Here is a 15,373-nt window from a genome sequence, read left to right as displayed (position 1 = left end):
TTATATAAACCTTCATAGTCTTCATAATAATAGTAGTATAAGCTCGGAAACTTGATCACTTGAGGGCTTAGAGATGAGTATGGAGATAGATACCTACCAGAAAGAAAGTGATGATCAGTATGTTGATTGGAAAGGAAGAAAGGCAAATCCTAAAATCCATGGTGGAATTAGAGCTGCTGCCTTTGCATGTGGTAAGTTGCACCAGCACAGATCTTAACCATTCTTTATGTATAATGACACTGCATATGGGATCTTAATTCATCTAATATTGAGGAACCTTAGTTTTTTATAATTCAGGATCTTAATGATCTCATCTCCATCTAAACCACTAATCCAGGAGCATATTTCACAATCTAATTAAGATTCCTTTTTTCATTTTAGTACATAACATACAGATTACTTACTGGGATCAAGCAAACCTTAATTTGGTACTTTGATACGAAAGTGTAGGACTATTATGATTGATGGATGATATTGATCTGGTCACAATAAAATTCTTGTTGTGGTGCAGTTGTTGAGGTCTTTACCAACATGGTTTTCTTATGCAATGCCAGTAACTTTGTCACATACTTCACAAAGTCAATGCATTATCCACCTGCTAAATCAGCAAATATGGTCACCAATTTCATGGGAACCTCTTTTCTGCTCACCATCATGGGAGGCTTTATCAGTGACTCACTCTTCACTAGATTCACAACCTTCATTCTTTCCTGCATAATTGAGTTGCTGGTAAACATGTTTATCTTTCAAACTATGTCATTATCATCTGTTTTTTAAGTTAATCCTAAATGATCTTAACAAACCTCTTGACTGATATTATATATAGGGACTAATCTTGCTGACAATCCAATCTCAAAGCAGAAGGTTACGGCCGGCGTTGAAGTTAAAGCCTTCTCAGTCTCAAGCAGCAATTCTGTACACTGGCCTTTACGCCATTGCTGCTGGTGCTGCTGGACTCAATGCCAACTTACCTGCACATGGTGCTGATCAGCTTGATCACAGCAATCAGAGACAGATCTCTGCCTTCTTCAATTGGTTTTTCTTTTCCGTATGCACTGGTGGACTCATTAGCTCAACTGTCATGGTTTGGGTGGAAGAGAACAAAGGCTGGAATTGGAGCTTTCCCATAACAGTTATAGTTTTGAGTTTGGCGCTTCTTATCTTCATCAGTGGAAGTCCATTTTATAGGCACAAACGACCCACTGGGAGCTCATTAACAAGGATCATCAAGGTAAACGGAAGTTGATGAAAATGCAATTGGAAAAATACTAATGAAGTACAGATAGACTATACTGTTGTAGTTGCATTTTGATTTTTGTGTTTGGAAATGTAAAAGGTACTTACTTCTGCTGCTCAAAACTGGAAAGCCTCGCCAGATGAGAGATTGGGGAACCAGTATGCAGTAGCTGCACTCAACCTGAACAGAGCGGATGGAGATCACAAGTTTAAGTAACTTCTCTTTTCCTCTCATCTCAATCTGTCCCTTAGGAGGAATGCTAGAACTTTATCCCTTATTGTTGTCATCCTCCATTATATATTTCATAACGTTTTATGTGTAAATCATTTCTAATTCGACTGATTTCTTGCAACGATGTCTTAGAGGGTGATCTTGAAAGTGAATGGTTTCTTTCAAGAGAATAGGTTTGCTAGCATTTCTCTTCCTTAATTGTGTCATGGTGGTGACATGTATAGCTTGCATCTTGATTCTATGCATCTGTTATCTAACATAAAGTATGATTTCTCAGATTCCTGGACAAAGCATTAATAGACAACAGAGTCAATGCAGCTGAAATTAAGGAAACAAGAACTTTTCTTGCCCTTTTACCTATATTTGCAAGCACAATCATGATGAACTGTTGCCTAGCTCAACTTCAAACATTCTCCGTGGTACAAGGGAGCATAATGAATAGGAAACTACATAACTTTGAAATTCCGACTCCATCATTAACAGTAATCCCTCTTATCATCATGCTATCCTCCATTCCCTTATACGAACGATTACATTCTGGAAAAAACGTAATTTTCAAACCACTCTGGAGGATCGGACTGGGGCTAGCACTAGCATCAGGCTCAATGGCCGCAGCTGCTCTAGTCGAAGCTAAGAGGCGTGCAGAGGCTGCTGACAGCAATGTGATATCGGTATTTTGGCTCGGGTGGCAATTCCTGTTGCTAGGAGTGTCTGATATGCTCACTCTTGGAGGAATGCTCGAGTTCTTTTACTCCGAGGCACCCAATAGCATGAGAAGCATGTGCATTGCTTTGTCATGGTGCTCAACATCAATGGGTTACTTCTTGAGCTCAGTGCTGGTGTCCATAGTAAATTCAGTTAGTGGAAAATATGGGAAAGAGTGGCTTGGAGGGATGAATTTGAATCATGGGCGCTTGGATCTGTTTTACACACTTCTTAGCATTCTCAACTCCCTGAATTTTCTCAACTACATGTATTGGGCAAAGAGGTATTAGATATTACCATTTCATGGTACGTTTGTTGTAACAAAGTTAATACTGTATGAGTGTACGTCGCATCATATATATATGTATCATATATAGAACATCGAATTATAAAACCTAGTTATCTCATAAGATCTTTGTATAAACCCTTTTCAATAAATTAAGATTTCCTTGTGTCCAGGTTTTCTGAAACAAAATTATGAAAGGTACTTGCTTCTGCAGTATCTGCTGCCAGACTAATTTCAAATAGAGCTGATGGAAGAAGAATACAATTCCATCACTGGTTTAAGTGGTTTCTTTATCATCTCTTATCGTATGGCTCTTAAAAAGGTGATTAGTGCATGGTAAACATGGACTTGATTACTATATGTGTTTGACACTGCACCATCATTCCTTTCTTTTTTAATTATCTTAACTTAATGTTATGATTTTTATTTTCTAAGTTTGTTAGACAAAGCATGAGTTGATAACAGTTCAATGCAGCTCAAGTTGAGGAAACAATCACTTTTCTTGGCCTTCCACTCCTATGTGGAAGGAATGGAAACACAATCATGATGAGTTTTGCGTTGCACAGTTTCAGTCTTCAGACATTCTGTGTGGTACAAGGGAGCAAAAGAGAACAGAAAACTATGCAATTTCGAATTCCCGACTCCACCACTATCAGTACTCCCCCTCACGTACCATGACCTTGCTCTATTCCCTTTGAATGATCACACACAGAAACAGTCACCACTTTCCAGCATCAAGGTCAATGGCGCGCTGTAGTAGCTATATTTCAAGCTAGGAGAGGCGCAACGGCTACAAAAAGCAATATGACAATATCTCTGTCTTAACTTTGCTTGCAATTCTTCTTGCTAGGAGTATATGATATGCTTGATCTTGGACCAATGCTCGCGTTCTTTTACTCGAGAAATGAACTGCTATGCTAAGAAATCAAACATAGATTGATACGGAATACGAATAGTTACTAACAGAATGAATATAAACAGAGCTGACTGCCGGAAATAAACACTAATTAGCAAAGATCAAGGAGAAAAATTGATTAGTCGGGAGTGTCATGCAACGAATTAATTAATACTATAGTTAACCTCATTTCGAAGATTAAAGAAGTTATCAAATCATAGGTACTTTCGGAGTTTATCATTGTATTTTATAAAACTTCGGTATTACGTCCCCCAGTTATACTCATTGATTCTCATCAATAAAGCTCTCCTCGTACATGTTTCCCTCAAACAATTATGGAACAACCGAACAACAGCTGCTCAATGGGCCTTTCCCCATCTCCTCATGATTGAATTTGGGGTCTAACAAATCAAATCCTGGCCGGTCATGATCATGATCGTGTTCATTAGTTGTGTCCAATTCTGTAATGGTAATCAAGTGTGTCACATCATAAGTTGCAATCAATGTGGCTGTTGGGTGGTGCTTCTTCAATGGGGTATTGGTTGTTAAGTGTCAACAATTCAAGGAAAATGTAACCCTGGAACATATGCAATATGTCAACCAGTGATTCACAATTTCACATGTTGTCGTTTCTCCCGCTATTTTCTTCATCTACTTTGATCCTCTTTCAACTTCAATGCTCTTGGATCGCAACAGTGGTTCACCAAAATATTGCATTGTCGGGTTGAGTGTTGACAGTTTCGCCACATATCTCTCGTTACGTAGTCATATTTCTAGAAAAGAAATCTTCTCGACTAATGAGGTTGTGGGGCTGTTTAACTCGATGTAAATTCAAGATGTGAATGGAAATCTCGTATCGGAAAAAAGGAACGACGTACAACAATGCACCGACCTGTTTGTTTTACTCCTTACAATACTAAGGATTTTCAAGATAAACCCTACACCTGTTAGTTCTGAAGGTGATACAAATCAAACCCAAAGGTCTGACCGGGACCAAGTCATACAAGGTAGAGTTACTCGGAGGCTAAGTGGAGCGATTTAAAGAAAAAAAAAATCATGATTGAAAGTGGAGTTGGGATGAACCATGACATCACTCAAAAGTAATTGGTGAGAAATATTAAATCTCATTTATTGTAGATGGTAGAGATTGTTAGAGTTGTGTGGCTCGGTGTAAACTTAAAATATGAAAAAAGTAATTATGAAACCAATAAAAAACAACGTACTAATTTTCTTATTGTTTCAACAAAATTAAACTAATAAAGAAAAGAGTCCATGCAACACTTTTCTGATCTACGCTACAAAGATCTTCACTCATAAAGAACTAAAGATCTTTTTTGATACGTAACCATCTCCTACGCTACAAAGATGTTCTTCACTCATAAAGCTCTTTTTCAATACATTACCCTCTCTGTAAGAATTCTAGTCATAATTCAGTGAACCTCGTCCATTAGAAACCACTTTTCCTAATATTCTGACTTCAATAAGTTGCTTATTTTTCAGATCGATCACCACGCAAACTATTTAAATCCGGAGATGGGGGAATTCACAGGCTGAAGAAACGTGCAAGTCAATACACCAACAAATCGTGCAAAAGTCAAGAAAAAGGGATGGAGAATTAAGTTCGTTTTCCTTCGATGCATGTGAGAGTCAATAACTTGATAGTGTTATCTTGACCTTATTTTATAAATAGTTAATTTCTACTAACAAGACTATTTGAATCAGACGAAAAGAGGAGCTGAAATAAATAGAAAAACTTGCAAATTGAGAAAACAGAGGAAGTTCAAAGGTATTGACAGTATAGCGAAAAATAGAAATTGTGCTTTAGGTTGACAGTAGAACAAATGAGAGGAATGTGTTCGAAATTACCAATTGGAAAAGGAAAGTGTAGTCTTCTGGAGAACTACTTGAATTTTGTGCACTGTGATTTGTTTTCATCAGGTCTAGCGGTATACTATAAATCAATAAAGTAATACTACTTATTTTATCTTTTCGTCACGCATTTACTTGTACATATCTTACGATGAAAAAGTCAAGCAAATTATCAACCGTAAAATCAAACATTTTCTTCAAATTAAGAAATTTTCTAAAATAATATGTTATAGTTGAGTAATTATTCTGTGGGTATTGAAATATCATGTGTCATTACCAAGTAGTGAACTAGACCAATAGTATCTTGGTAGTGAACCAGACCAATAGTATCTTGGCATGTAAGCGGAGGTGAATACATGAGCAAAAAAAGAGAAGAAAAGGTTTATAAATAAACCGATCACATTAATCCGGAATACGATACAAAGGTGATCGGTACTATATAATAATTTCTTATTATAATTAAAAATAAAAATAAAACCCCTTAGCTCACCTCACCCTTACATATGTCAATGAGAATCGAACTCATGACCTTTAATAATGTTAGAATTATAACTTACCAGCATGTCACAGCTCACGAGCAATTTCTCATTATTATTTAAATTATCCGTTAGTTATCTTATTTGCAAAAGTTTAAGAATATATTTCAACTACTAAAACAAAACTATTACTCAATCGAGACATGTGATTCCAATGTAGGAAAAAGTGAAAAACAAAATAAAAAAAAGTGTTCCACTTCCTTTACCATCAATCCCGTAAAGAAGATTGAAAGATTGAACCGCATACGATTTTCATTTGAACACAATAGAATGATAGACTATGACTAAACAACACACACATCATATTACATACAAAATAGTTATAAATTGATTTAATGATTCATATAAACTTAAAAATTATTACGAACTATTTCTTCAATCTTTTACTCACACTCTCTTTACCTGTACGTTTCAATTAAGATTAAATAACATCTCATACACGCAAGTTAATTACGTAATAATAAGATTTCTCCAAAACAAAATTTCTTTCAAAAATATATGTAATAGTATCCAAAAACTACCTCTTTTGCAAAATCTCGAACTACTAAAACTCTTACTCAATTGAGATAAGTGATTACATAGGAAAATGTGAAAAACAAAAACAACAAGGGATTTCATTCTTTTCTGAGTTTTCTCATATAAAGAAGATGGAAACATCGAAGCATATACCATTTTCACATGCACGCAATATTTTTCCATCCATACTCCATTACCTTCCTTTGTTAGAAACTTAGAACTTGGAAAGGTTGGGTGGCCCGGTGTAGTTTTTCAGAAAGAAGAGGAATCAAATTCCAAGTCGTGCTGTTCACATGTTTGCTTTTTTATAGATAAAATATAAAGTCGCGTCTCCAACATAAAAGTGGAGGCAAAGCAAGTCCTGCTATTACGAGGTCGACGCAGAAAAACAAGTCCTTAATTAGATGGAATTTTCTCATATGTATTCATAATAATTCACCAATCCCCCATTCCACCGACGACCCCCATGAATTCACCGCCCAAATTCGGTGCTCATCTAACGGTATTCTCTGCATTATGCAAGTAGCCCACATGTCTCCCCCAGTTTAATCCCCTTTTGGGATATCTTCATTTAGTGCTCGTGAGTCGTGACCCATGTTCAATAGCAATACACACACCATGCTAGGAAACAAAGGATTTTTAGCCTTTATACACTTGATCGGTATTTCATTAAAATGTAAAGAAACTTGAGGTTTCAATCGTATGGTGAGCATTCACTACCTTAGAATGAATTGCAGTACGTTGTTTACATGTTGTATATGCATATATTTAAGTAAATGAATGATTCGTATTCGATTTAATTCAAATTGTTAGAATTTAAGACAATTGTTTACTGAAAAGAAAAAAAAACACAATTGTTTACTGAAATTTTTTTTAACTCTTTACTACTTTTGTTTTAATCAGAACGGTAACAAAGAGCTTTCAAAAGAAGTCTGCCCATTTAGAAATCAGACGCGCACTGATTTGAATTCACACCTTGATAAAATTGGCAATTATCAAAATATGCGTGCATTTGCTCTAAAATCTCGGAGCACCAATCACGAAGCAGTGAAGCACCGGGTCTCTGTCCACCTCACTCCAGCAATGGATATAAATAACCCTACCTAATTCTCCTCTACATTAATTTTAGGGTCACTGAGCAAAGCAAACACTAATTTCTCACTCGCTCTCTCTCCAATGGCTTCTTTCTCTCCCCTCCTCCTCCTCCTCCTGATCTCCCTCTCGGCTCTGCTAATCTTACCCTCTCAGTCAGCCGACTGCCCCTCCGCCAAGTTCAAGAACAACAAGTCCTTCAGCAACTGCACCGCCCTCTCCTCCCTCAGCTCCTACCTCCACTATACCTACAACGCCTCCAACTCCTCCCTCGCCGTCGCCTTCATCGCCAAACCTCCCAAGTCCGGCGGCTGGATCGCCTGGGCCATCAACCCCAACGGCACCAAAATGCCCGGCGCTCAAGCCATAGTCGCCTACACCAAAGAAGACGGCACCCCCATGATCAAAACCCTCGACATCAAATCCTACAGCGAACTGAATCCCGGAAAGCTCGCCTTCGACGTCTGGGACACCAGCGCCGAGCTCACCGCCGACGGAAACTTAACGCTCTTCGCCACCGTCAAGGTTCCGGAGAAGGCAGAGACGCTGAACCAGGTCTGGCAGGTGGGCCCTGGAGTCAACCAGTCCAACGGCTTTATCATGAAGCACGAAATGGGCAAGGAAAATCTCGCCGCGTACGGTCTCTTGAGATTGGCCGGCACCGGCAGTACCAACACCACAAACACCACTAGTGGCGGCGCGGCTAGTCCCACGAGTGCTAAGAGTGGAGCGCCCTTGAGGATTCGTGAAGGAGGACACGTGGGTTTGTTCTCTATTTTGCTCTTGGTCCTTGGGACTCTTCTTGTTTTCTAGATTTGGACCTTTCTTGTTCTTTTTTTTTTTTTTTTAATTTGGGGTCGGAGATTTTCTTTGTATTCCCAGAATAATATTAGTTATTAGTCCCATTTGCTTGTTATTATTTATAGATCATTGTCATTGATAATACGGTTCTAGCTAGCTTTCTTAATAGTTATTTGCTGATCAAAATGTGATACGATCTGTGAGAATGGTTTCTCTCAAAAAAAAAAGATCTGTGAGAATGGATAATTAAATAATTTTTGAACTACCATATGGTTTATATTCATGATTTGTTATTCAAAGAAGATTCCCACTGGTGGAATATGTTAGATTTATAGATTGACATATAAACATGAAGTGTCACTTTAATTTTTTTGTATCGAGACAAAAGTGGGTCGCTTTTTCGAAATGGAGCACTCAAAGCCAAAAAAGGAGTTTTCATTTTTGGCCAAAAATCAAAGCATTGCATGTGGTCTAGCTTCAGTTACTTACAAAAAGAACACTTGTGTTGATGATCAAATATTAATAGTAACTGTGTTTTTTTCCTCCAATAATAATTACGATGTGGCGATCATAAACAAAATAGTTTAAAATTGATTCTTATTTTAGTCGATAGCCTATCGATGAAAAAGGGTCGCTTTATTTTTTTCATAAAGACGAAAAGGGTCACTTATTGAAAGAGAAGTCTTTTGAATTTTCATTTTATGGCCTGGAAATTACGAAATTCATTCTCGTGTGAAACGTTTGGACAGTAACGATCGATTTTTAATAGACAGCCACCATTACCACCACAATAGGATCCCTCTCTTTCGTCTCAGCACAACCACTATATATCCTTCTGGAGCTTTGCACAACTTTATTTAGAAAGCTAGCTACCAGTTAAGATAAGATGAATGGTCCTTTCCATGAAACCAAAAACGAAATGGTCCAGAAAGCCACCACCCGAGTGACTTATATGCCCAAGTGCACCTGCTTCAGTACAAAACTTACCAGATATTTCCTTAATCAATTTTCAATGCAGACACACGGTTCGTTGTAGGCACGCTTTTTTTGTCTTAGATCTACGAGAATATCAGATATTCAATATAAACGTTATAGTATAATTTTGCAGATACTTGTGCATGACACAGGTATGCTCGATCAACTGTTTATTAAGAAAGAGTTAATTATGTTTTAGTCAGTGATCGTCCACTAGTCCCGGTAGCTAGTCGGTTTCTTGCCTTGCAAAAAACCCCACTTAATTTAACATATTATTGATATTAACAAAATGAGCCAAACCCCTAGCTACTTGGCTTCTTACTTGCATCTTGGATTCTTCGATGAATAATTGGACCATTTTTATTTGATCCCATTCCCCGTTTCACGGGGTTCCCCTTCTTAATTCGGGGGTTTTCTAGGTTTTTAATCAAGTATATTATTTTATTAGTAAACTGCTATATATGGAATTTTGTCGTTATAAGAAGTGTGAATGACATTCTCCTGGTTAGTTGTGAGAGTATATATAACTCGTGAAGAGAATTTATCCTTCTTTTTTTTTAAAGTTCGTCCTAATTGTTGATTTTTGTATTGGTGTTTTGTTTATCTGGTGACTCGCTATGTTTGATTCTTAGGTTTTAGTTGTAGTTGTTTTCAGGTTTTTTTTTTTTTTTTCTTCTTTTCTCTTTTTTCTTTGTTAAAATTTGTTGTTTAGGGTATGAAGGTTTCATTTTCTGGTGCAGGACTGCAGGGTGTCTGAAAGTTTGTTGTTTTGTGCTTTGCTGTTGTTTTTTACTTTCGTTCTTTTACCGTATATGTAAAATAGTAAAATGTCATACAAGTATGAATAAAATAGAACATTCCAGGTTATATTTAGCTCAAAGGCTAAAGTCAACTCTACAGGCAATCAACTATATACTGATCGGTCAGACATCCGTAATTTACGTGCAGGTGAAATATAATGTCTGTGTCCTTTTTGTTATTGCTTCTTCTTCTGTTTTACTGTAACGGTATATATCAATAATTTCTAAACCTGGACATCTTGTTAGACATCGAAGGGAGAAACGGTGGCCCAGAGCATTCTCCATCTTTGCAATTAGCTTAGCCACCATTTCTGGTTAAAGGAGGCGATCGAACAAGTATATTTGCAACCCAGTTGGAGGAAGACCCTAGGCTGGTGGTGACCTTTGAGTGCCACGGCTGTTTGTTCATCACATGCAAATGCATTCTCATTGAATTTCAAGTAAGTTTGTTTTCTTTTTTGTTTACATCAAGAGCTATCGTCTCATAGTCGCATTTCTTACAAGTTTGACTCTTTGTCATCTTCAAAGAAGTTCAAAATTTAGAGTCCAAAAATTTCTTCACTTCTTACATTAAGAATCATTCGGACAATCATGCCAACAACTTGTTTCCTTGACTGCATGACTGCATCCAAGTAATGAAATTGACATTACTTATTCATCTTGGAATCTATCGATTGTCATTGCAAAAACAATTAGGAAAACCCATTCACTTGGTTATTAAGAAAAACTAAATGAACATGCATATGATTTGGAAAACAAATCAGGCTAAAACCTAGACTAAATCTTCTTTATTGGAGGGGATTAAGTTGCCCATAAAGAGATTTGCCTTCATAGGTTGATTAAAGGAGGAACTTTAGTGTATGCGTAATTTCTTCACACAACTTAATACAGTCATAAAAGAATCCTGCACTTTGCCAAGTAATTAAAAGTTAAACATGTAATTTTTTTTTTTCTTTTTCAGAAGAAGGAATTGCATATTATTAAGCAATTTAGATAAGTATATCAGATATTAGTACATCGAATAGCCAATGAGGTCTACCTCTTATCCCAACTGAAAAAGCAAAAAGTTAAACATGCATGAATCGGTTTTCTGATACCAAGAGAATCTAATGATTTTTCCATTCAATTTCATTAGTCATAAAAATGTCAACTGTATATGAAAATCTAAAAAAATGTCAATATTTTTCTCCATCACAAATTAAAAATGTCAACCTTGTTTAAGCATCTCTTTTTTGTTTATGTGTTTTTGACTTTTTGTTGAGAATTTTGTTCAAGCATAGACTTCTGTAAAAGAAAGAGAATTCGATTCTCTATCTAACGTGCGTAGTCCTAACCCAACCCCAACCTCCCTCTCTATAGAGTATAGACGCAAACAATTAATGAAATCGAAATTTTAACCAACAAAAAAAAATATTATGTAATATTATTATTGAGGTAATCATGACACAAACCTTGCATCAGCTCAATTCAATCACATCTTATCGGGCAGAAAATCACTGCGGGCAGGGATACAATTTCCCAAAATCCCACACGTGTAAATATTCCAAAATCATACAAATCCTAGTCTAACAGATTCTTTGCCTCTGCTTGATTGTGATTTTAGTCCTTAAAATCAATTTAGGCATTATATTTATAATTTCTTACTTGGCTATCATTCAATTTCCATTTATTGCCTCCTGATTTTTGGTTCCTTGAATCAATTTCCATTCCATAAATTACTTGAGCTGCCAACTGTCCACGTGGAATCCAAAACAAAGCATCTCACACGCGTCACTCTCTCATTAGGAGACTCAGAAGACTAGCGCTAGTAGCGCACACGGAATCAGTCTCTCCTTGCTCTATATATTCCGCCAAAATTTTAGTGAGAAAGCGTTTGTTATCTCCAACAATGGCTTCTTCTTCTTCTTGCGCTAACCAGAACTTGGCGACGCTAATCTCACTGACTGTGATTCTGCTAATCTCACCCGCGTATTCCCAGAGCTGCTCCTCCCAGTCCTTCGCCAACAAAATGCTCTACACCCAATGCGCCGACCTCCCAACCCTCAGCTCTACCCTCCACTGGTACTACGACTCCGCCAACTCCACTCTCGCCATCGCCTTCATCGCGCCGCCGGCCAAGCCCGCCGGATGGACTTCCTGGGCCATCAACCCCACCGGCACCGGCATGGCCGGGGCCCAAACGCTCCTCGCCTACAAAACCTCCTCCGGCGCCATGGCCGTCAAGACCTTCAACATCAGCTCCTACAGCTCCATCGTACCCGGAAAGCTCGCCTTCGACGTCTGGGACACGGCCGCTGAGTCCTCCGGCGGGGTCTTCCGGTTGTTTGCCAAGGTGAAGGTGAAGACTGGGCAGGTGAACCACGTCTGGCAGGTGGGGCCGTCCGTCATAGATGGGTTTCCGGCGAAGCATGCTTTTGATGCACCCAATCTTCAGGCTAAGGGGACTCTCACCTTGACCGGAACTAATGCCGGTGTCACCGGGGCCGGAGCCGATCCCAAGTTGAAGGACAGGAATGTGAGTTTAATTTCCAAATTCTTTTCATAACTGCTAATTACTTTTTAAATAGTTTTAATTGCTTAAAAGCTGAAACTTTGAGTAAAGGTATGAATTTAATCAGTTTTTTTTTTTTTTGGCAATTTGATCAATTTGTTAAAGTTGGGGATTCCTTAATTTGCTGTTTTGTGTTTCAGATTCATGGAATTCTGAATGCTGTGAGTTGGGGGTTTTTGTTTCCACTGGGGATTATTATAGCAAGGTACATCAGGACTTTTCCGTCTGCGGATCCTGCATGGTTTTATCTCCATATATCCTGCCAAATATCTGCTTATGCCATCGGTGTCGCCGGCTGGGCCACCGGACTGAAGCTTGGAAGGGGTGAATACACTACCCACCGCAACATCGGAATTACCCTCTTCACCTTTGCAACTGTGCAGGTAAAATTCTTACCCAATTTTATTTACACTATTAGTAACGGATAAAAGTGATTTGGTAATTGATAGCATTGAGAATTTGAACTCTCTGAATATTTGTTGTGTGGTGCTATATTTGTTCGGTACTGTTATCTTGATTAGGCATGTTGAGGCAGATTAGTTTGTTGCGCTACTTAGTTTTTTGGTTGTTTTCTTATGATGGAATTGCCGTCTTTGGACTTTTTACAGATGTTTGCATTGTTCTTGAGACCTGGTAAGGATCACAAGTACAGGCTCTACTGGAACATCTACCACCACAGCGTTGGATATGCGATTCTAGTGCTTGGCATTGTGAATATTTTCAAAGGCTTAGACATACTAAATCCTACTAACCATTGGAAAACCGCTTACATAATTGCCATCTGTGTGTTGGGTGGGATCGCCGTAGTCTTGGAAATATTGACTTGGATTGTTGTACTAAACAGAAGGTCAAGTAAGTCCACCAAGCCATATGATGGATAGAGTCAACAGTCGACAAGGGTGATCGAGGTCTCCCATTGCAGATATACTGATCTTGTAATATCCTTGTGGCCTCGCTTTGTTCATTATCCCTTCGATTTTCTTCCGTCTCTTGCTTGTATAACAGATTTATTTATTTAGGATTCATATATATTTAGTATATACCTATATTACAATATGTTCAATTTCCCACATGCTTATCGATTGCCTCTTTGGTTAGTGTAATTTTGCTGCGAGTAATTTAATTTTCAGTTAGAATCGTAATTTTTTTTTTTTTTTTTAACCCTTTCATGCAGCTTTCCTCTGAAATAGAAACCAATTTGCCTTCTTGCCTATAATCAAAAATATTACTTCTGGTGGCAGAATTATTTGGAAATCTGGGTTATATTCCAACATCATCATGTAATGCATTGATTTCTGGTTAATTTTTGTTCATCCTCTTTCAATAAGTCATGTCAAATCTATTGGTCGCGTACTTTTTCTCACTGTGTAATGAGAAAGATAAACACACATTTTATATACAACCGGCAGGGAAAAAATAGGTTAATACTGTAATTGTAACCCATGCGTAAGAAGAGAACTAGTGCAGCTCATCTTAGATGCCTTTTGTCATGATAAGCTCGATCATTATGTTTTGGTGACTAATCCAGTACTTCATAATTCTATTTTATCTGATCTGTGATGGGCACTGCATTACACACATGACTCACATTAGTCAATTTCTTGCTAGGAAATTTCTTGACGGTATTGGGAAATATAGATGTGTCTTTTGGTGAGTGGGTAGATTTCATTTGTTGCCTACAACAGCAAAAGCTATTGCCTTTGAGAATCATCTTGACCTTTCTTTTAGGACCCCACTGCTAGCTGCTTTCATCTTTTTGATTATTCCTGCTAGCTTTTGATTTCTGTTGTACCATAGCTGTGTTTCTGTGATTGATTGATCCCCATGTGCTCCATGGCTTTTAGTTCCTCCCTTGTTACTTGGAAGCAGAGACCTCTTTTTGCCAGGGGACACTTGTGTTCTCACTAGGAAGACACTATTATGAGAAATTAAAATTAAAGGGCATAAAGAGAGTTTAAAAAACTGTTTAGGGAAAGGTTCTTGGGTTACTGCGTAATTTTTTTTATTTTTTATTTGGTTACTGTTACAGATTCCAGTTTCTTCTAAACTTTACAAATTACAGATGCCCTCATTAGCATCTGAAGTCAAACCAACTTTCCTTGTCTTCTTCTTTTGTACCTTTTTGGTAGGTTAAAGATAATCGTGTGATTTAAAACACTCTTTGCTCTTGAATTTGACATAACGGTTGGTGAAATTAGTAATTTTTGACTAAAGTGGGACTGTTCTAAGAGTATTGTGAGGACCTAGAGTGAAAATGGAGTAAAAGACGTGCATTGTGCTTTTAGATTGGTGAGTAAATTACCTATAATAAGCAAGGTGAAATAGGTGGGATATTCCCTAATGAATTGAAGCATGGTGCGGGACACCCAGTCACTCGGTGTCTACTGGCTAAGCTAGAGTATACAAATAAACTGCAACCTAAAGTGCTCTGCTCAGACCAATCATACTTTTTATAAAGCCATCTTTCTTTGATGAGGACCAGTGACCCACCCACCTTATAATTAATCTGCACAATCACTCATCCTGAAATTGAACTACCAGTTAAATTTTTCTTCAGTTAATTTGTAGTTTTGAACTGCATTTGAGGTCCGAAGCAAACCAACTGGTCAATTACCTCAATTTAAGGAAACTGGGGCTTGAGGAGGGCGCCTGTCCCGGCTCACCTCATGTGTATAATGTATTGAACTGTTATTTACAAATCACTATTAAAAACAAAATCAAAATTGTTTCTCTCATTTTCAGGAGATCCTTCCATAATTTTCCAGATTAAGGTCTCGTTTGGTTCACGGAAAGGAAAGTAATTCCTTTGTCTTTCTCATGGGAAGGGAAATGAAATTTCCCAACAACTTTTCATTCCGATGTTTGGTAACGTAAGGAAA

At 37.7% G+C, this 15,373-nt stretch overlaps 3 protein-coding genes across 3 annotated transcripts; all 3 read left to right on the top strand.

The window, feature by feature from the left end:
* The first annotated feature begins 73 nt into the window (after positions 1–73).
* On the top strand, positions 74–2,463 carry LOC133736194 (protein NRT1/ PTR FAMILY 4.2-like). Its single transcript, XM_062163636.1, has 5 exons — positions 74–191; positions 512–729; positions 827–1,231; positions 1,337–1,449; positions 1,746–2,463. The coding sequence occupies exons 1-5, from the start codon at positions 74–76 to the stop codon at positions 2,461–2,463; spliced, it is 1,572 nt and encodes a 523-aa protein (XP_062019620.1).
* Positions 2,464–7,317: 4,854 nt separating this feature from the next.
* Positions 7,318–8,451, top strand: LOC133738318 (auxin-induced in root cultures protein 12). Its single transcript, XM_062165834.1, has one exon. The coding sequence runs from the start codon at positions 7,452–7,454 to the stop codon at positions 8,178–8,180; it is 729 nt and encodes a 242-aa protein (XP_062021818.1). The 5' UTR covers positions 7,318–7,451; the 3' UTR covers positions 8,181–8,451.
* A 1,461-nt stretch (positions 8,452–9,912) lies between these two features.
* LOC133739081 (cytochrome b561 and DOMON domain-containing protein At3g25290-like) lies at positions 9,913–13,557 on the top strand. Its single transcript, XM_062166796.1, has 5 exons — positions 9,913–10,091; positions 10,190–10,383; positions 11,729–12,458; positions 12,635–12,877; positions 13,103–13,557. The coding sequence occupies exons 3-5, from the start codon at positions 11,832–11,834 to the stop codon at positions 13,373–13,375; spliced, it is 1,143 nt and encodes a 380-aa protein (XP_062022780.1). The 5' UTR covers positions 9,913–10,091; positions 10,190–10,383; positions 11,729–11,831; the 3' UTR covers positions 13,376–13,557.
* Positions 13,558–15,373: the final 1,816 nt, after the last annotated feature.

The sequence above is a fragment of the Rosa rugosa genome, chromosome 3, assembly GCF_958449725.1.
Source record: "Rosa rugosa chromosome 3, drRosRugo1.1, whole genome shotgun sequence".
Lineage (NCBI taxonomy): Eukaryota > Viridiplantae > Streptophyta > Magnoliopsida > Rosales > Rosaceae > Rosa > Rosa rugosa.
The sequence above is the reverse complement of the archived record's forward strand: the minus strand, read 5'-3'. Positions and strand labels throughout refer to the sequence as shown.